This window comes from Camelina sativa, chromosome 12 (assembly GCF_030686135.1).
Source record: "Camelina sativa cultivar CO46 ecotype springtype chromosome 12, ASM3068613v1".
NCBI classification, from domain to species: Eukaryota; Viridiplantae; Streptophyta; class Magnoliopsida; order Brassicales; family Brassicaceae; genus Camelina; species Camelina sativa.
The window spans coordinates 20,798,498-20,820,020 of NC_141891.1; the positions used below are offsets into that span (position 1 = coordinate 20,798,498).

Consider the following 21,523-nt stretch of genomic DNA (forward strand, 5'->3'; position numbering starts at 1 on the left):
AACGTCTTGTTATAAAATCTGTAGTTTATTCAATGTGATACCAAAACAATTATTCAAAATATACTTTTAATTTAGTTGTCCTCGCTAAGATATATATATATATATATATATATATATATATATATAGTTCATGTAAGAACCTTTCATCTTCAAGCATCCCTTAATTAAGCCTCTTTACAATAAACAAATACTTCCCACTGTGTTTAATTTATTATCCTCGTCTATTTAGTTGTCCTTGGTGCTCTAAGGCGAAACCTAGGAATAAGACTTTGGACCACAACCACAAGGTATATATAAATGTGACTTTTCTTTTGCTAGGTTTCATCCCAATCTATAAAAAATACAGATGACACTTTCATGTTATATACAAATGTGTTTATTTAGTTGTGAATGCTAATCTTTCATATCCGATGTGTGATCTAACCACGTCAGAATGACTGGTCGGTCCATTAACCAAATTCTTACATTCGTAAGAAACGGGACTCGATCTCTGATGTGATGGTGCTATCTACAAATAGATTTATCTTTTGTCACTGCACTAAGGTCACTTCAGAGATTGTATATCTATTTCTTGCTTTAATTAAAATCATTTTATGAGGGTCATATTTGAAATCCAAATTACAACATATCGAGTTATCGACAAATATTGTATTATAATTATTAAACTTCTTAATTAGAGTTTTACAGTTGTATGGATCTAATAATTGGAACGATGTGATAACAAGAAAACATTATTGAACGATATTGATGATAACATATATATAATTGGAGAATAAAATTTTAGTTTAGTAACCACGTATAGTATAGAGCAGATAATCACCACAAATGCTTATAATTAGTGAGCCCATAATTATTAATATTATCATCAAAATACAATGATTAGCTTCAAGTTTTGGCCTCTAATTAAATCTTTAATTGAATCCAACTAATGCGGAAGTCATGGGTTGTCTTCTTTTCCTCTCTAAGAACATCATTTTATGTCGTCTGCCTCTTAATGATGATTTCACCCTCTTAGCCTTGTACATCAAATTATTCTCGTGCATGTAAAACATTAGTGACTATTACAATTGCTTGCAAGAACACTTTTTTTTCTTCTTACTACCGTCAATACTCAATATGTTTTGACTAAATTTAATTACTATTCAAGATATAAGTTTCTTAGTAATAAGATTTAATGACAGGAGTTCATTATGTTTAAAAACATGGGGTTGTGTTTTGAAACAAACTTGTGAGATATACTATAAGGGTCGATTCGGAAGTTTTGTTATTCTAATTTGAGAATTGAGATGATACGCATTTTGCCCTTTGAGATGACTATTGGGACGTTTATGAACAAAAATATTATTTTGATTTATGGAAACGAAATGTTTAAGACAATATAATATAAAATCGAAGAGGTAAGGCTTAATTAAGAAGGAAAAAGTAGTTGACCAAAAATACAAGACAAAAAGAGTATCTTAAAAAATCAAAATAAAATAATAAATCTTAAGAAAGGAAAAATAATTACCAATTTCTTTTACTTATTTGGTTTCATCTAAATTTATTTGATTTTACTTTACTTGATATTTGAAATCTATCATATTTTTATGATGCAAATAAACTAGACGTTACGTGCTAACTCCCAGGCGGAAAATATGGTTATAAATTTTGAACACTTAGTTTTTTATAAACAACTAAAAACTGTGTTTTGATAAATAATTCTAAATTTTGATTTTATAGACTATACTTTTTTTTTTCAGAAATTGGTAGCATCTAATTTTTTTCTTAGATCGTGACACCCAAACGAGACATAACAATTTATAGATAACATGTAACTCTCAAAGTATTTTTGTGTATGCATCTCGAAGTATAGGACCATCGGTAATCGGTTTCGCCAACTAACAAAAACATTGAATTACAATTTTGTAAAATACTAAAAGTGTTATTTGTCAAAGTATCGAATTTAATAAGTAAAGGTTACCGAGAAAAATTTTAACCATGTATAACTAAATTTGTTTTTAATTAAAAAGTTAGCTATTATATTAGAACTTCTCGAAAATAAAAACATTATTTGTCATTGTCTCATCATTTAAAAATTAATTGTCGATATCAAATAGCAAGTTGGCGCTAGCATACGCCATTCCTATACATCATGTCAAAAATTCATAATTTAAGAAGGGTTTAATCATCAAATAATATAGCTATTTTCTATCATTTGTATATGGATATAAAAGATCAAAAACATAATATAAGATGACGAGAACAGATACATTAACTTAACCTTCATATGACATTATCTAGTTATAATTAACTAATTTCATTTTACTATTTTTCATTATTGTTTTTGAAACATTCTCGATCTTAAAACATGTTATTTACAAAAAATCAGTTTCGTTAATAAAAATAAATAAACATGATGAATAAACAGAAATATGTTTGCAATTAATTTTCAATGAATTTGTTTTTAATAAAGAAATTACAAGATTTACTTTGCATAGTGTTGTTATATTCCAATAACTATATATATTTTTTATTTAACTCATAACATAATTTATATATATACTGCTACATGTTCTATTAGTTTTCATGATTTCTTCAGTTGTTTAAGCTTAGAACAGAAAATCAACTGATAGAGGAATTCACCTCCAAAAAATCCTTCGATAAAATAGCAACGAGGACCTAGTATATATACACATTGTAGTAATGAAATTAAATTCATATTAATTTATACAAAATGTGCTTGTTTAAAAATTATATTAGATTTATACTAAGTTTAAAAGTGTTGAAAATAAAAATAATTTGTTGATGGAAGAGGCATATATCCCTTTGAGCTCTATTTTAATTGCTGACTTTTCTTGGTTGTGTCTTTTTTTTCTTCTTAGTAGGTCATTATCGTATCTAATGCATTTTATTCACAAATTTGAGATATATTTCTTATAGGAATCTTGTAAGAAGAGTTTTCGTATATTTAGCTTTTTTGTTCTAATAGTTTTTAATCTAGCTAGCTAGCTTAACAAAGACTTTAAGGGCAAGTTGATTCACTAAAGATATATAATCTCTTTTGTACCTTAATTAGAATCTCTTTACCAACATATATCATGTGCCTTTCTATTTTTGAAAACGCTGATCGATTCCAATCATTTTACTATCTTAAAGTTGATAGCATATCAAAAATCTTAAGATTTTGAATGTTGCAAGTAAGATACTGAGTAAATAATTGCTTCTTACCAAATGAATTATCCCAAGATAGTCATCTCAAAAATCTTAAGAGTTCTATTGATTGTTTTATTTTGCAAGAAGAAAGTTTCGAACCTTAGGCATCGTCCGTTTATCGAGAAATTATGATCATTATTTAAGTTGATTTATTGAGATTATATATATATATATATATATTTGTAAAAATAATGTGTTTCACTATGTTTTTCATACTCAAATATTTCAAGTGCCTCAATTAGCGATAAAAAAAAAAAAATCATTTGTCGAAAAAGAAGATTATCATGTATACGTACTGAGACTCTTGTAGAATCTCGGCAAGCTTCGACACTACTCATGACTAAATGCATCTTTGTTATATTTTTAAATGATTTAGAAGAAATTAATTGATTATTAATTTTTTTTATATATATAATAAATTGACTTATTAGTTATTATTCATAAGAGAATTAATTTAAAAGATTATTGTTTTGGTTATAAATAAACTTATTTGAGGTTGCCATGTGAGTAAATGGATACTCTGAAATCTAATTTGGGATTCGAATATGAACTTTCTTGAACTCTTTAAATTAGGTGAACTATGCTCGATCGTAAGATTCTTCTCTATTAGTTTATTTAAATCTCCAAATATTCTTTTAACATTGCTTAAGACAACTACAGAACAAAACTTAAAATGCTTTTATTAGCTTTGTGAAATGACAAACACGTCATATTACCTATTTAGGGAATCATTCGTATTAGTTTGTTTTAGGATAAACATAAAGTTAAGAAAAAAGAAGTTGAATTAATAAGCAAAGGCAACTAAGTAAGTAACATGTGAGGCTGACTTCGAAAAGCAGTGCGAGTAGAGAGAGCCAGAAGGCAAATGTATTGTGGAATATCTCATCATGCACTGATGCACATGAGAATGAGCTAATTCATTATTTATTACTTTTGTTAACAATTAAATATAACCATGTTTATAAAGTTACATCTATACATGTTGTCTAACTCCTTGTCTAGATACAACGTATTTTGATTAATAATGTAAAAAAAAAACATCTTAATTATGTCTATCCTCATATTGTGTACTACAATATTATGGTGATTGTATATATATATATACAGTATTAAATTTTCTAGAGTCCGATACTGTATTATTCCGTAAATTTGTACGTATGTATCTATATATGTTTTCGTTGTTATATATGTCTATACGTTTTCGTTACTGTTAGAAGAACCGTTTTCGTTACTATATATGTTTTGTTAACGCTGTGTCTCCAGAATTTATGGTGAAACATGACATCTAGAGAGAGGTTTAAAACGAGAAGCTAACCACATGTACCATTTATAGTATTGAATTCATGAGGCATAAACATTTGCTTGTGAGCCCTTAGATTGTGTTCTTCTGATTTAGGTAAAATGCCTAGATTTGAGACAGCATTTCTGTAAAAGCAATTCGCTGAAACAAAGCACAAAGACGAAAGAGAATAGAACTATATCGATCGTCAAAAAAAAATAGAACTATATCATGTGCGCTATGCATCATGAACATCTGATTATTATATGTTAATTTTTATTTTTCCCCATAGAATAAAGAGTTTTCTTTTATTTAATTTCAGTGGCAGATAGAGAAGATGAGAGGATGTATAAGCCAAAATAACCAAAAAGCAAATTATTTTGGGAACAAAAAAGAAGACACACGTGTCTTTTGTCTTATGACCAACTTAATATTCTGGGGTTTTTTTTTTCTGCAATCATTTTAATTAAACATAAAACTTGCACTATACATATATAATATATAATATTCGTAATTGTATTTGATTTAGTGCTGTATAGTTCAGTTGGTTTATTTTCTTAATCTGTAAATGGAGTTCGTAATACGGTATTTTTCTAATCATACTAAAGTTAATTAAGTAGATAGCCAAATTGATTAGGTGAATTACTATTTTCTTTGGCTTAATCTCAAGAAAATTAAAATATGAACAATCAAAGGTTCTAGATAAGATTGCTGTGTTAGCGTCGCCCTAATTTTCTCTCTCTAAAAACAAACGCTCTCTCTTTTCTCTAAAAACAAGATCGCCGCTGCCGCCTAGGATTTCCGGTTCCGGTGGCTTTCTCAGCACCGGAACTGGATGTCTCTCTTTAGTTAGTTGGTTTTTTTTCCTTTTCGGCAAATCCATCTTAATTTTGTTTTCTACAGCTTCAGATCTCGATTTTCAGATCTAGATTTTTTTAACCTCAAACCTTTTCAACCATGGGTTCAAGCTACTTGTCTCTGTTTCTCACCGTCAAGATCAGCTTCAGATCTGGCCACCTTCAAGGTAGAGACAGTCTCCAACCGATTCTCCACTGCCTCAGATAAAGAAAATTCACCTCCGTAGATCTAGATTTCCTTCCTGATTCCAAAAGTCGCTCATCTTGAAAAGCCTCTAGGCTTTGTTTGTTGTCTCACCGTCTCTGGTAGCTCACCTATGGAGCAACATAAAGAAGCGCACGACACTTGCATTCGGTTTTAACTCTAGGTAAAGGAGAATCTTGTTTTGTAACCCGTTTGTGTGTTCTTTCTTGTCTCAGATATGTTTTTAATTTTCAAAGGTTAAGGTTTTATTTTTCTACTTTTGGATCTCTGTAATTTGTTCCGGAAAGTATTTGAATGGATGTTGTGTTCCTTAGTCTGGGTTGTTTCCCCTTAGTTTACCTTGTTTGGTATTAGTCTCCGGGAGTGTTCATGTACTCTCCGGCTTAAGTCTCTGGAAAGAATGTATTCCTTGCCGGCTGTTTGTATTTTACCTTGGACGTTTATCAATAAAATGAAATCCTTTAGACGGAAAAAAAAAAATTGCTGTGTTAGCACCTGAATTTGGTAGTATTTATCGACGAATGAATGGTTTAACAAAAAGAATAAGAGATTATTAGAATTCAGAATACAATTACAATCAATGCACTTTCCATATTCGTTTTAGAATAATTTCGATAGATAAAAACAAAATATTCTAAAGAAAAAAGTGTTAATAAAGAATTTAAAATAGAGTGGGACAGCATATTGTCAGACAGGAATCTAAAGACAACCAATAACGTAAACTGAAAGTGACACGTCTCTCCAGCAATACGGTACCACGTGTCATTCATATGCGGTTACTTCCTCTATGTTATTTAATGGTACCTCCTCTCTAGCATTCTAAAATTCTCACATAAATCTTTAATTAGCATATGATAGAAGACAAATTTAATAATAATTATTAAACAATATTTAATTTGTGAATTCTTAATTGTGATTAGATAGTACTAAACATTTTAAGTATCTATATTGGCTCTAATTGGTAACATTGTATGTTTAATGACATAAGTTGCAAAATAAAAGCTTACAGTATGAAAATTGCATAATAAAAAAACTTGCAGAATGAAAAGTCGCAGAATGAAAAATATGTCGATTGGATACATTTTGTGGAATAAAAAATATAGTATCATATGACCAATATATACTTATTTTTAATACACAAAATAATGTTTTAAATAATTTTTAGTATATATTTTAAGTAATATTTGATAATAAAATATAGAATTATTAAAAATATACTAAAATTGTTAAAAAGTTGTGAAAGTTTTAAAAAGGTATTCCAAAAATGGTAAAAATTTTATTGTAAACAATGATTTTCTTACTTTTACAATTGCTAATATTTTGTATGAGTAAAATAATAAACTCATTATCTCATTAACATCACAAATTATGTGTTATTATAGTGTTGATTGTTTAAAAAAAAATAATAATAAAAATCTTAAATCTTCCTTAGTGTTCATTATATTTTTTTTAGCTATTTCATCAACTAATTTTGGTATTTTGATTTCAAAATGCACCAAAAATCATGAAGAGCTCTAGAGATGATACTTCTTTCATATGTGTGACTAAAAGTATCCTAGAATCGGTTCACATTTCTTCATCACCATTCAAAATAATACTCACAATGTCTTATAAAGTTCAAAGTTATCAATATATGCATTAGCTTCTTTTCTACAAATTATTAAACAATGAACATTTGTATTATTGTAATACATGAGATCACTAATCATAAAGTTCATGACTAACGCTTCCACATGAATTTATCTAAATTTATGTAATCTTGCATTTATTCAATGAGTTTTGCACCTTTAGGACTCTAGATTGATCATATCTCTGAACTAACTTCACCTAAATCAATTTGTTCTCACTCATATTATTCAAATAACGTTAAGAAAGTGTTATCTTACTTCGTGGTAACTTCCTCTCTGGTGTTTGATGGTTTCATGGTACATTCTTCCCCAAAATTCTTAAGTACTTATAGAAAGAGTTGCATATAATACTCAATAACTTGGCAAATATTCAAACCTAGCTTTTTTTTTGGGGTTCCATATGAACCAATGTGAATATTCAATATTTAATTAAGATAGTACTAGAATACAACTGAACATGTGGTATAGCTGGAAATTCAGAATGATAGATCGGTCTATAAGCATTGGAAGTTGATGGTATTACGTGTTTATCGTGGAGTGATTGTAATTGCTTGGATGTTTTAGCTTCAAGTGATTGGTTGCGTGTTTGGGAACTTAGAATGCGGCGAGATTTATAATTGTGAGAACGTAAACTCATCAAGCAAGTAAACTTATGTAATACGAAAGCAAGGATTTGTAATTTAAAGGAGAGTTCCCTTCTTTTAAACCATTTCAGAAAAGACTCTGTATGAAACAACGTGTTTTAACACTTCTATTGTTGAAAGCTTAAAAACCAGTACCAAAATTGAGGTATGATACAAAGGTCAAGTAAAAGCAAACTCCTTGATTCATTAAGAAAACATGCATCAATCTTCGTCACTCAGACAACAGTTACCGGTAAACAAAACAGAGTTAAGCCGACAATGCTTCCTAGAACAGAATCTTGAATTTCGAGTTTTCTTGAGTAAAGTTTTCCTAAAACAATTAAGCGACCTACACTACTAAGCACACACACAATTGTTATGAAGATCAAAGACCACATAAGTAATGTACCACAAGCATCAAATTGCATTTTATATCAGAGACAGCATCACATCATTCAGACAGTCTAACTAAACGTCCGCGGAGTTAAACATCAGGTCAGAGTAACAAGAACTATAGTGTCCCCTAAAGATACCGTATAATTGCAAGCATACATCATATTAACAGATCAAAGACCAATTACGAGTAACACAAGAACTACAATATCTTCAAACGAGCAAAGTCCGTATACTTCATCCAAACATATCAAAGACCAAATAAGATTTCACCACAAACATGAAATTGCAATTTCGACATAGAAACAAGCATAACGTGATTCAGACACGAGTAAAGCTCAGTCTCCAACTAAATGGCCCGATTTCAAATATTCTAAGAAAAAGAGACGGTAGAGTTAGTGGCAAGTATACTTCATAATAACAGATCAAATAAAGATCAAATAAGATTTCACCATAAGCATCAAACTGCAATTTCAACACAGAGACAAAGCATAAATGGGAATTCAGACAAGAGTCAAAGATCAGATCTAAATGACCCAATTTTCAAACATAAAAAGGTCTACACTTCTTAGCTCAAAAGACAAACCAAAGGATTATAATCACTTCTTAGCAGCTCCTTTGCCTCCAGCAGCACCACCAGAACTCGCACCTGCAGCTTGAGCAGCTTTCTTAGCCGCCTTCTCTTGCAATGCTTTCCCATCTCTGAATCATTTTCATTACACAACACACAGATCAGAGCAACTCAACTAAACAAAAAAAACAACCCCATTCCTCACAGATTCATTATTATTACCTTTCACGACGTTGCTCCGGGGTCAGACCATCGTCAGCGTTCTTACCCTTACCTCCAGCACGAGCCGCGGCTCTTTCACGGTCACGCTCTCTCTGACTTCCACGTGACGATTCCGCATCAAAAGCTTGAATTAAAGAAAACAACAAAACTTTGCTCTAATCAAATTCAGAATCTTAATAAGACCCATAATCAAGATTTGAGGAAAGAGTCAACAAGATCTAGTCTTTATACAAAACAGAGAATCAAAAGGGGGCAATCTAGAAACCCTAAAATTGAGAACTTTTTTTTAACCCCTAACCCTACAAAAGATTGGTAGATCGAGCGAGAAACAGAGAAACTAAAAACAGATTGAGAAATCGAAAGGATATGAGTCATGCTTGAAACGGCGGCGATCCGGAGCGAGTTGTGAAATGGGTTCTCTGTAAAGTCAACAATGCCCGAAGAAACGCAAGGCAGAGGCAGAGAGGATTTGAGAAAAAAAGATTGGATTCTCTTTTATATATTGCGCGGACTTGTGTTAAAGTCGACTTTGTCGTGCGCCTCTCCTTTAACATATTCTCTAATTTCTCGATTATATAAATTCCTTTTTTTATATATATATTCTTCTCAAGTTATTTAATAAGTATAATAATTTTTTTACTAACTTGAGATTTTATAATTATAATTTTTTAATACAAATTTCTATTCTATTTTTAGTTTTTTTCTTTTAAATAGAATGTCAAATTACATTTCAAAGAAAAAAAATTATATTAGAGTTTTTTAGATTTTAAGGTGAAAGTAAAGTAAAAAGACAAAGCATACAAATTTAAAATGGAATTTAACTTTTAGATTTAATCGGGAATTTTATTAAAACTTTTATCTAATATCACTTTTGAAAAAAAAATTCTAAAATTTTATTAATAATATCACTAAAAATATGATATTACCCAATTATGTAAATAAAAATATTTTCTTGGAGTATTTTAATGTTTTGTTTAACAAAAAATATTACAATGTATTACGAGAACAAGAAACCAGCTTAACTAACCCTATTAGGAAGCGGCTATGTGAGGACAACTGTAACATCCGCGAACCGGAATCCTGGTTTAGGAAGTGTATCGATCGATACTAGTGATGTGTCGATTGATGCAAGGCCGGCTTGGTCGGGAAGCGAGTAAGTGAAACGTTGCGTTTTAGAAAACCCTTGAGTCGACTATAAAAGGGAGCTTTGTCGTTTGTGGCCGAGTTTAGCCACTTTTGGAGAGAAAAGAAAGAGAGAAAATAAGTTCTTGTTGTTCTTGAGGATTTTGGCAGATTTGAGGTTGTTCCTCTAGAGATCTATAGCTGGGATCGTTGTAGGAGCTTCCTAGGAGTGTAGATATTCTTTTTTGAGGTTCAGAATCTTCTTGGCAAAGGTGAGTGCATGACCATGGCTTATCTAAGCTTGAGATTTCTCTGATTTGCTTGTTTATGTGTTAATTGGCTTGTTAGTACGTTATTAGGACTTTGTGAAGCTTTCTTGTGGCTTGGGATCGAGTTTTTGATTGTTTAGGAACGAGGATCCGGCAAGAAGCTTTGGGAAAAACGATGCTCGGCATGTGCGTCGATCGATGCATCTTGTGTGTCGGTCGATGCAAATGCGAGGACAGCAGGATTTGACCTAAGAGCATCGGTTGATGCCATGTGGAGGCGTCGGTCGATGCAACTAGGGTTTTCGTGAAATGTTGAGCATGCATCGGTCGATGCAGCGTTAGTGTCGGTCGATACAGGCTAGTCTTGCATCGGTCGATGCAAGCTTGTGTTGGTCGATGCAACTCCTGTTGGTGTCGGTCGATGCATGGTTGGTGTCGTCGATGCAGTTCATGGTTTGTTTGTTGATTATTGTTTGATGGTTAGAGTATCTCAATTGCTTGTGTGTATAGCCCAGTAGATGGGAGGATTGCCTCACTGAGTGCTTATAAAATACTCATGCATCTCAGTTTATGTTTGTGGTGCAGGTAAAAGCAAAGTGTTATCGTGGAATCAAAGCCATGAAGAGGAGAATGTTCTAGTGGCTCGATTGGTTGTTGTCTGGCTTTTGTTAGGTTGCTAGAGTTGAGTCCTAGAATGTTGTTTAGGATTGCTGGTTCTTCGTTTTATGTTGATTGGATTATTAGTCTAGTTGTTATGAATTAATATTGGTTATTTATTGGTTTAATGGTATTAATTATTTTCTGCTGTTTGGTTTGATTGTGGTTAGATGGCTAGTGGATATGAGACAACTAGTTTAGATTATTTATTATTATTATTCTTTTTTTTTTAAACGGGTTTGGTCGTTTCAACAACTAGCCCTAGAAGAAGTGAATCGAGGTTGAAAGGCTTCCTCCTCCAAAACTGCAGCTATTTAAAATCCTACTAAGGTTTCTAAGGGCTTTACTCGTTTAAACGCAACGTTTGCGAGAGTTTACGAAAGCGGAAGGTTGCGGTTTTAAATATTATTAAGCGTTTTAAATGACTGGTTTAGCATTTTAAAATAAATATGTCTGCAAGAAGTTTTACGACTGATTGACCAACCGGTGCTATAGCGGTTAAAATATTAATGTTAAAAATAAATATAATATATAATTATACAAATATTTAAAAACACCAAAGACTTCATTAAACTTGATTAATATTAAAAATTCATAAACAAAGTACCAAAATAATTAGTTCTAAAACAAATAAATTTCATAGTGGAAAAGATGATGGAAAAGATGATGCTATGTATTTATTTTAAAGAGTTACACACGACGTTTAATGAATTAATAAAGAGATATGACATGTACGCTTCTTTCTTGATTTGTCTTAATTTTCATCAATTTGGATGGAAGCCATAATTTGGATGTTTGAGAGAACAGAACAACAAAAAGTTGATTAGGGTTTAAGAATGTGATACAAAAAAATAACTACTTTAATATATATAAAGATATAAGAATTTTTTTTATTTTCTTTGTTTATTTTTTTTTTAAATCATAATCACAATCACCGGCAACCACAAACAATTGCGGAAAACAGTTTTTAAAATCTTTTGAAAACTTTTCAATTTCGACCCCTGGCAAAATTTCTTTTTGGATCTGTAAAAACAAAAGATCAATTTTGCAAAATGTTGAACATCCAATAGACATATTCCACGTATCTTATGTGTATCTTTGTTCTAAAAAAAAAAGAATCATTTTTTTTATTTCCAATATAACATTGCCATGTCAAACATCAAAAGCTCACATTTGCTACTTTTACGGTGTTGATAAGTTACAACACCAAATTTACCAGATCAGATTTTCTTTTTTTCCAACAAACCACTACAACATTTACAATTGTTGTTATTCTTTTCCAACTATTGCAAAAATAACCGTTGTAATTAACCTAATAAGTCCATGTCTAAGACTACTTACAATGGTGTTATTTTCAACAGTTGAAACTCTATTATTGATAATGGCTGTAGATCTTTATTTGATATTAATCGTGACTAATAATATGTAATCACAAAATCATAAGCAAAAATAAAATGAAACTATGAAATAATAATGGTGGTAGAGTATAATGTTGAATGATGATGTGAAAGAAAGAGAAGATGATGTGGAGTGTGAAAAATAAAAAGGTGGATGTTTTAAGACTATCAACAATGGTTTTAAGATTCAACACCCTCCACATCATATCTCTCTCTTCCACATCCTCTTCTCTCTCTTTCATCTAATTATTCAACATCCACTAAAATTTTACACCCTACAATGATTTGTTTAATAAAATCCAACACCTTACCCCACCCCTTTTTATTTCATTATTTTTTAATTCTTTTATGTTTTAGGTTTTCCGATTACGTATTAATAACGACTATTGTTTAAATTTTAATTAACATAATTAAGAGTTATAAGTTTTTTCTTTTTAGTTTTATTTAAATTTTATGTTTTTAATTAAGAAAATGTAAATAGTAAAAACGAAAACAGAGAGAGTCATTATTAAAACAAATAAAATTACGAAAAACTTAAAATGCAATACAATACAATAAGAAGATCATAGTACAATACAACTAGGTAACTACCCGCACTATATGTGGAATAAATTTATGCAGATAAAATTAGTGTTATAAGTAAAGTTATTTTTGAGGATCTAAAATTTGTTTATGTAAAAACAAAATATATAACCCGTTAGAATATGTTTAGATCAAACTACTATGTATCAACTAAATATATATATCCGCTTTTTCTTTAATCTATGCAAGATTTTTTATTGTGTTTAATTTTTTTTGGTGTAAAAATATGTTTCACCCGTGAAATATTACCAATGACATTAAATAAGCTATATAATAATGATTATTGTGATAATTTTATTTTGGAAATTTTAAATATGTGAATAGTAATCAGTTTTTTTTAATAGGTGAATAAATTAGGGTTTTGAAAATGTTTTAGTTCTAGTAATGTTATAATAACTAAATATGTTATAAAAATGATTAAAATATATTTTAAAATTGAAATGTTTGATTTTTTAATTAATTGAAAAGAAATATTCCTTAATCATTCAATAGTAATTATGTGTAAATATCCATAAAAATGAGAGCAATAAATTCATTTGTGTCTCGAGCTCTGTAGCGACGACACATCAGCATTTTTTTTTGAAAATGCTTCTCTATTAATATATAGGGGATAAGAAGAACACAATACAACCAATAAAACTCACATAACTAGTACAATAGACTCAACTCAAAAATTTAAAATCATTTTAATCACGAGACATTCCGAACTTTGCCCATATGTGTTTGCCTAGATCTGCTTGCAATTCGCGATGCACACTTGAATCATGCAATTCGGATCTAGCACGTACATGATTTGCAAATGCAGGTAGCACCTCGGTCGAGAATGGCTGCGGTGTACTATACCCACTTGCCTCAGATTGATCATAATCGTTCCATCGTTGAATATATGTATCATGTTCATCCTCAACAATCATATTATGCAATATGATACATGATCTCATAATGATAGCCAGATCGTCTATGTCCCACATGCGAGCTGGTTAGCGAATGATTTTAAATCGAGCCTGCAATACTCCAAATGCATCCCTCTTGAATTTCTGCAACTAACTTGTCCAGCTCACTTTGAGGAAGCCTAATCGATTTGACAAAAGTAGGATAAGAAGGATAGACACCGTAAGCTAGATAGTATGCCATATACAGAAATTGATTCACCAAGAAGTTAACTGTTGGAGTATTTTCCTGTTCAACATCATCAAACACCGGTGAACAATCTAGAACGTTTATATCGTTCAATGTGCCTGGACATCCAAAAAAGGCATGCCAGATCCATAGATCATGTGATGCGACTGCTTCAAGAATAACAGTGGTTATTCCCTTATCACCCTGAGTAAATTGTCCTTTCCACGCTGTAGGACAATTTTTCCATTCCCAGTGCATGCAATCAATACTCCCAATCATCTCCGGGAACCCTCACATTTCACTAACATGCAAAATTCTCTAGAGGTCCTCTTGAGTTGGGACACTGAGATACTCTTGCTCGTACAATTGTATGATTCCCTTACAGAATCTATGCAAGCACTCCAGAGCTGTTGTACCTCCAATTTTAATGTACTCATCCACCGCATCGGCCGCCACACCATATGCTAGCATTCAGCATTCACATGGTCGTAGTACATTTTGCTAATGGAGATATACCTTCTTTATTGGCTGCGTCAAATTGTTGGGTGAAGTAGTCGTCACTAATTGATAGGTCCCCAACGATTCGAAGGAAAACATGTTTTCGCATTCGGAATCGCCGATGAAACATTGCATCGTCGTATGTCGGTTGATTGGAAAAGTAGTAGTCAACCAGTCTTTGATTTTCCGCTACATGATCTCTATTGAAGTATCTTCTCTTCATGCGAGGTGGAAAGTCTTCCTCTATTTTCTTACGACGCTCACTAAAATAGTTGAGGATATACATATCTTTAATTTCAGACTGCCTTTTGTAACCTTCGATATCAAAAGGAAATTTTGATGGATCTATTGAGATTTATTTAGTGAGATAAGATTTGTGATATTGGTACATAAATGGAAGAATGAGTCCCCATTTATAAGAAAAATGAGCCAACGGATTGAGTGGCTGGAGGATAAGATTTTGGCATTAAACGCCTAACTTCACGGATTACATTGACGAAAAAGTCTCGGGCACTCGATATCATTATTCAATCAAGTTGAGTGGATGGAGGATAAGATTCTTACATTAAAAACCGAAATTCACGGATTACATTGACGAAACAGTCATGGGCACTCGACAGCATTATTGAATCAAGTTTAGTGGATGGAGGATAAGATTCTGACATTAAAAGCCAAAATTCACGGATTACATTGACGAAATTATGAAAGCATAAACTTACAACAAACATTATTAAAGGAGAAAGCGACAAAAAAACATTATTAAAGCATGGAGTGACATGATAGAGACAAACATGGAGTGACATGATACAGATAGCCAGTTGTTACTACAGTTATTCTCCAAATAATTCGTAGCTCAACTTCTGCATCAGCTTTCTCTCCTTGTCACTGAGACAGTTCTTTTCACTTAGCTTCATCCACATCTTCATATTCATAGCCCTAGTCTTTTCTTTCATCACTATGTTTGACTCCTCTTGCTTTCGAATTGCCTCCTCTTTCATCATGGCTATATTGTCCAAGCGTTTCAACTCTTGCTCCTTGATCTTTTTGTATACATTAAACTCTTCGTTGACCACTTCCAAGACTGCGCCCTTACCTTTCTTTTTAGCTTTCTTAGCTGCATCCCTCCCCATTGGACGAGCATTGGATCCTACAGAGTTGGAGTCACTAGCATCACTGTCGTGAACTCTCTTAGATCCACTGCTTCCAAAGCTAGTATTTCCTCCTACCTGAACAGAGATCCATTCTTTCATTAAATTGAAATTACCGTTACCACCATATGAATATATTTCATGCGCTTTCGCCACTACATCTTGCTCCGACCACCCGCTTTGTTGCATACGCTTAGCGTTATCGTAAGCGCCAATCCAATTTCCCAGTTTTGTGTTCACGTAGTTGTAGCGATTTCTACATGTAGTTGCACATGTAGTTGCACTACGTGGAGGATCAAATGAGCAAAACTCATTAAAATACTCAACAATTTTACCCCAAAATGATTCGTTCTTTTGGTTTCTGCCAACAATGCTGTCGGTTCCATATTTGATCCACCCACTCAGTAGCACCAAGTTTTGCTCAGTGGTCCATTTGGGGCTTTTTCGGGGGCCAGATATCGAATGGTCGGCGCTCGGAGTGGGTTCATTAACACCACTTTTACCACCAAGAGCCATTTGCGTTGAAAATTTGGGAAATTCAGTTGCTCAGAGTCCGGATCAATTTCATTTCGTCGGAGTAGCAGAATAAGGGGGTGGTTGAGATGGATATGACATCCCTAACCATAGTATGTATGATAGTTTGGAACAGCCGACGGCATGAAGAAACTTGGTCGAAAACCATAATTTGGCATATTTGGGGGTTGGTTGGAATATTGATTATGATATGGATAATTGTTGGGATTTGGGTAGTTAAAAGGTAATTAGAAAAATTTTGAGTGTTAGAAGGGTTATTGTTTGGATCCATTTTTTCAGAGAAGACTGAAAAATATAAAATTAAGAATTTATGAAAGGTAAATAGAAAATTATTGTGAAGAAGATGGTTTTTTTTTTCTGTGCCAAATCTAATGAATCAAGTCTCTATTTATAGAATATGAAAATGATGATATTTGGTATAATTTTTTTTTTAAAGTAATATCATAACAACTATTATCTTCAATAATGTAGATGTAAAAAAAACCCAATAAATACACTCCATTATTTTCGGATGTATCTATACATATGTTGTTGCACAGATTTTTTGTTTGGTCCAGTAAACACATGGCACGTGTAAAGATTGCATCCTCTTTTTTTCAATCCGTTGAAATGATTCAACACTTGTGAATCCACATCATTTTTTTTCATTTCTCAACACCCTCATTGCATCAGTTAAGCAATTGAATTTTCTTTTCAACAACCCCATTGTAAACAATCGAAACGTCAAACCAATGTGGATAGTCTTAAGCTGTTGAATAATTTATTCAACAATTGAAGTAATGCAATGGTCTGTTGAAAAAAAAGAAAAGAGATGAGGTGGAGACAACTAAGTTGAAAACATTCAATGGAATTGAAGCGCAAAAGTGTTGGGTTATGCTCGTCACGTGTAAACTTTTGAATGGTTTATTTTTTTAATTGCATGATAATATTTAGATAAAAAAAAATGTGTTGTGTTTCTATTGGATGGTAAGATTTCAGATATTTTTTATCTAACCTAATTATTTGAGATCAATTATCTTATAGAATCCAAAAATTTTATTTTAATATTTTTATACCAAAATTCATCATTTTTTATTCTCTATTTTGGACATACAAAAAACCCATATTTTCTACTATATTTTTGCTATCAGCTTTAATAAGCTCTTGTTTATTGTTTTATCTATCTTTTTGTTTTTAAATGAATCCTATTAATAAACCTTTTAGCTCCCAAAATTCTTCTAATTACCCTTTTAACTACCCAAATCCCAACAATTATCAGTTTCAAAATAAATCTCCCAACCATCCCCATCATATACCAAACTATGGATATCCACCAAATTTCTTCATGCCATCAGCTGTTCCAAACTATCGTCCATATCATGGATCGATGATGTCATAATCATCTCAAACACCCTCTTAATCTTCTTCTCCAATGGGTAATGAAACTAATACGAATGTGGTAGGAGCTGAATTTCCTGAATTTTCTACACAAACGGCTCTTGGGATATGAGTGGTGTTTATGAAGCCATTCCAAATGAAGATGATTCAACTCCTGCTCATCAGAGAACCTCCAAATGGACTGTTGAGCAAAATTTGGCTACTAAGTGGGTGGATTAAATGTGGAAATATATAGCATCGTTGGCAGACACCAAAAAGGTGATTCATATTGGGGTAAAATTGCTTAGTACTGTAATGAGAATGGCTCATTTGATACTCTGTGTGATGGAGTTTCATGCAGAAATCAGTACTGTAATGAGCATGGCTCATTTACCCCATTATTTTTATTTCATATCTTTCTGAAACGACCGACCCATTTTTTATCAATAATAATAATCTAGTAATCTCATACTCACTAACGACCTAACCACATTCAAACCAAACAGCAGAATTAAACCAAACATTAAACCAATATCCAATAACCAATAACTAATAAATCAAAACAATAATAATTCAACCAACAGTCATAAAACATTAAACCAGCAACCTAGCAACATTCTAATGGCTCAACTATAGCAACCTAACAGAAGCAAGACAACACATCAACGAGCCACTAGAACATCCTCCTCTTCATCGCCTTGATTCCACGATCACACTTTGCCTTTACCTGCACCACAAACACAAATTGAGATGCATGAGTATTGTCGTAAACATTAAGTGCGGCAATCCTCCCATCTACTGGGCTATACACACAAGCAACTAAGATTCTAATGTTAAATAAGCAACAAAAAAACACAAACAAACCAGGAAAACAAGTATCAGCCGTTTTCTTAAAGGTTTGGTGTCGACCGACACCCTCTTGGTGTCGACCGACACCCTCATGGTATCGACTGACACCCTCCTGGTATCGATCGTTACCCTCCTGGTATCGACCGACACTGGCTCTTGGTGTAGACCGACACTGCCTCTCAGTGTCGAACGACACCACCTCTTGGTGTCGACCGACACCCCTCCTCGACTCGGATTGGTGTTAGAGTGGTTTAAGGGAATTTAATTGGTGGAATTATTTGTCTGTTGCTTGTTGCATGATGTTGTGAATGGTTGTTGTGTGATGGAAATTGATTATGAGTAGTTAGTCAATTTGAGTGAGTATGGAGTCCTAGTATCATCCTCTTCAAGCCTTCAATGAGATTCGACGGTAAGTTGTTTTATGTGTTGTTAGTTGTGTAGTGTTTTTAGCTTCTGTACGAGAGGTGCAGTTGGCTATTGACAAGTTGTTGGAAAATGGTGGATCACGCCGGTATCGGGAAATTCCGTTGGCGGCGATTTGTGAAAGTGGATGTGTTGGAAATAGATTTCCGAGAAGTTCTGATAGCGAATTATGATGGATTTTTCTTTTTGGGACTTGTGTGTCATGTGGAAAAAGGAAATAGCTCGGGAATTCTATAAATGGAAAGTTTCCATAAATAGAAGGTTTCTATATATGGAAAGTTTCCATAAATAGGAAGTTTTTAAAAATGGAAAGTTTTTTTTATGGGAGTTAGAGCTTTGCTATTTTTGGAAAGTGTATGGAAAATACCTTGAGTGTAGGGTATTCCAGTGTGACCGGGTGGTGGTATTTGGGAAGAAGTAGATGGTGGTTAGTATGACATTGCGTTGTCGTACGTGGACCACGGGAGTGTCGGGAAGTGCTTAGAAATGTCAAGAATTGTTTGCTCTAGGGACGGTGGGTTATGAACAACTCATAAGGAGATGGTGGTTCTCCTGAGGGGATGGTGGTTCCCCTGTATACCGATAGCTTGATGGGTGGTGGGCCCTGAAAGCGGCAGAGGAGATGGTGGTTCTCCTGGGAGATGGTGGTTCTCCTGAGGGGATGGTGGTTCCCCTGGTACCGAGATTTCGGGGGTGACGACCCAAAAGTGAGACAGTATGACTCGAGGACGGTGGTCTGAGAGTGAGATCGGTATGGCTCAAAGGTTTTGACCTGAGAGTGGATGAGTTGGGAGCAAATAATGTCTAGGACGTGTGAATAAGCATAGTGACCGAATGTAGATGTCGGGGCTGATGGTGGTTCAATCCCGGGTTTAGTGTTGACCAGTGGGGTCAGGACTTTGTTGATCGGTGGGGTCAGGATTGTGTGGACCGGTGGGGTCAGGATGGGTTGACCGGTGGGGTTAGGATGGGCTGACCAGTGGGGGTCAGGGAGTTCTAGACCGTTGGATCACATGGGTGTGCGGGTTGTGGCAGCAGTTGCACGGGAAGCATTGGTTGATGGTGTTCAGTCTAGTAGGAGGATGTGCGGCCCATGGAGACGGTTGCACAGAGGTCCTTGGCGGATGGATGGTGTTTTGAGATTCGAGAACGAATATTTTGTTAGAGGGGGAGAATTGTAACGCCCGTGTTCCAGAAAAATAATGAAATATTGGAGTTACTATGAGAAATTGGGTGGAATCGGTTTAGTATCGGTTTAGATAAATTCTGGTTTAATTTTATTAAACCAAGGAACCCTAGATTTCTCTATAATTCATGCTTCTCTACTCTCTTTTGGGGTTGTGGTCGTTCTTGTAGAGAGAAAAAAAGAGCTTGTTTGTGGAGAAGAGGTGTGAGGAAGGGGACGTTCGATTTTGGTGTGTTAGGCAAAAGAGCAGAATCGTTAAAGTTTGGGAGGAAACAGTTTCGACATATCAAATCGTACTCAAAGTTTTGTGAGACACGTTTTCTTAGAAGCGAGTTGGGACCATCGGGTATTGTCACTGAGATCGTGATCTCTTCTGGTTTCTGAGCGGTACAAGATTTTGTGGGAAGCTTCTTGACGTCTCAGGCTAGCTTTTCACCGGAGGGATTTGATAGTTAACGGGCGTTTCTTGGCTGTTGCAGACGTTAGGAGAGTCTCAACTAGTTGTATTCGTTGTTATAATCAGCTTGTTAAGGTGAGTGCGTGACCATGAGCTTATCTGAGCGATTGGGTTGTATGACTTGTTTTGTGTGATGATATGTAGGTGTGGTGAAAGTGTTATTGGGTGACCTGTTCAATGACTGGTTTGTTATGTTTTATTTGTGGTTGTACTCTTCATTTGCTTGTGTGTATAGCTCGTAGATGGGAGGATCGTCTCATTGGGTATTTCTGGTAATACTCACGCATCTCATTATGTTTGTGGTGCAGGTAATGAATTTGTAGCGTGGAATCATGGCGATGAGGAGGAGGATGATCTAGGGTCTCGTTTGTGTGTTGGTGGTCTTTGTTATATTGTTTATGTTGGAACCTTGGATAGAGTTATGCTAGGTTGCTGGATAAAATGGTTAGGAATGTTTATTGTATTGATGATATATTGGTTTTGTATTATTGGTATGTTTCCGCTGTGCATATTGGTTATTGCTGATTTATTGTATAGGTTATAATTAAATATTATGAGGTATTTAATTATATTATTATTATTAAAAAAAACGGGTCGGGTTGTTTCACCAACAAACTGAGTGGTTGGAGGATTGCATTGACGAAGCTGTCACGGACACTTGACAATATTATTGAAGTATGTTGAGTGGTTGAAGGATAAAATTCTCCATTATTAAAGCATAACATGCCAATCGAACATTATAAAAGGAGAAAGTGATAACATACATTATTAAAGGAGAAAGTGACGAATTAAAGCATGGAGTGACATGATACAAACAAGTGACAAACAAACATTATTAAAGCATGCAATGACATGATACAGACACGCACATAGTGACATGGAACAGATAGCCACTTGTTACTACAGTTAATTTCCAAATAATTTGTTGCTCAACTGTTGCAACAGCTCTCTGCCTT

General features: G+C 33.5%; 1 protein-coding gene, 1 long non-coding RNA gene and 1 pseudogene across 2 annotated transcripts; all 3 read right to left on the reverse strand.

Annotated features, from left to right (window-relative positions):
- Positions 1–8,572: 8,572 nt before the first annotated feature.
- Positions 8,573–9,430, reverse strand: LOC104732350 (uncharacterized). Its single transcript, XR_758774.3, has 3 exons — positions 9,339–9,430; positions 8,971–9,073; positions 8,573–8,879 (listed from the first exon to the last, which is right to left on the reverse strand). It is a non-coding gene; the product is annotated as an uncharacterized LOC104732350 (long non-coding RNA).
- Positions 9,431–13,654: 4,224 nt separating this feature from the next.
- LOC147930827 (uncharacterized) lies at positions 13,655–14,459 on the reverse strand (annotated as a pseudogene).
- A 985-nt stretch (positions 14,460–15,444) lies between these two features.
- On the reverse strand, positions 15,445–16,567 carry LOC104733710 (uncharacterized). The gene has a single exon (XM_019233623.2). It carries the CDS (start codon positions 16,276–16,278, stop codon positions 15,445–15,447), a length of 834 nt encoding a protein of 277 aa, XP_019089168.2. The 5' UTR covers positions 16,279–16,567.
- Between the last annotated feature and the right edge of the window lie 4,956 nt (positions 16,568–21,523).

Bases quoted from the DNA above. Each gene is read 5' to 3' on its own strand.
- LOC104733710 (XM_019233623.2), bottom strand. From the start codon at position 16,278: ATGGCTCTTGGTGGTAAAAGTGGTGTTAATGAACCCACTCCGAGCGCC.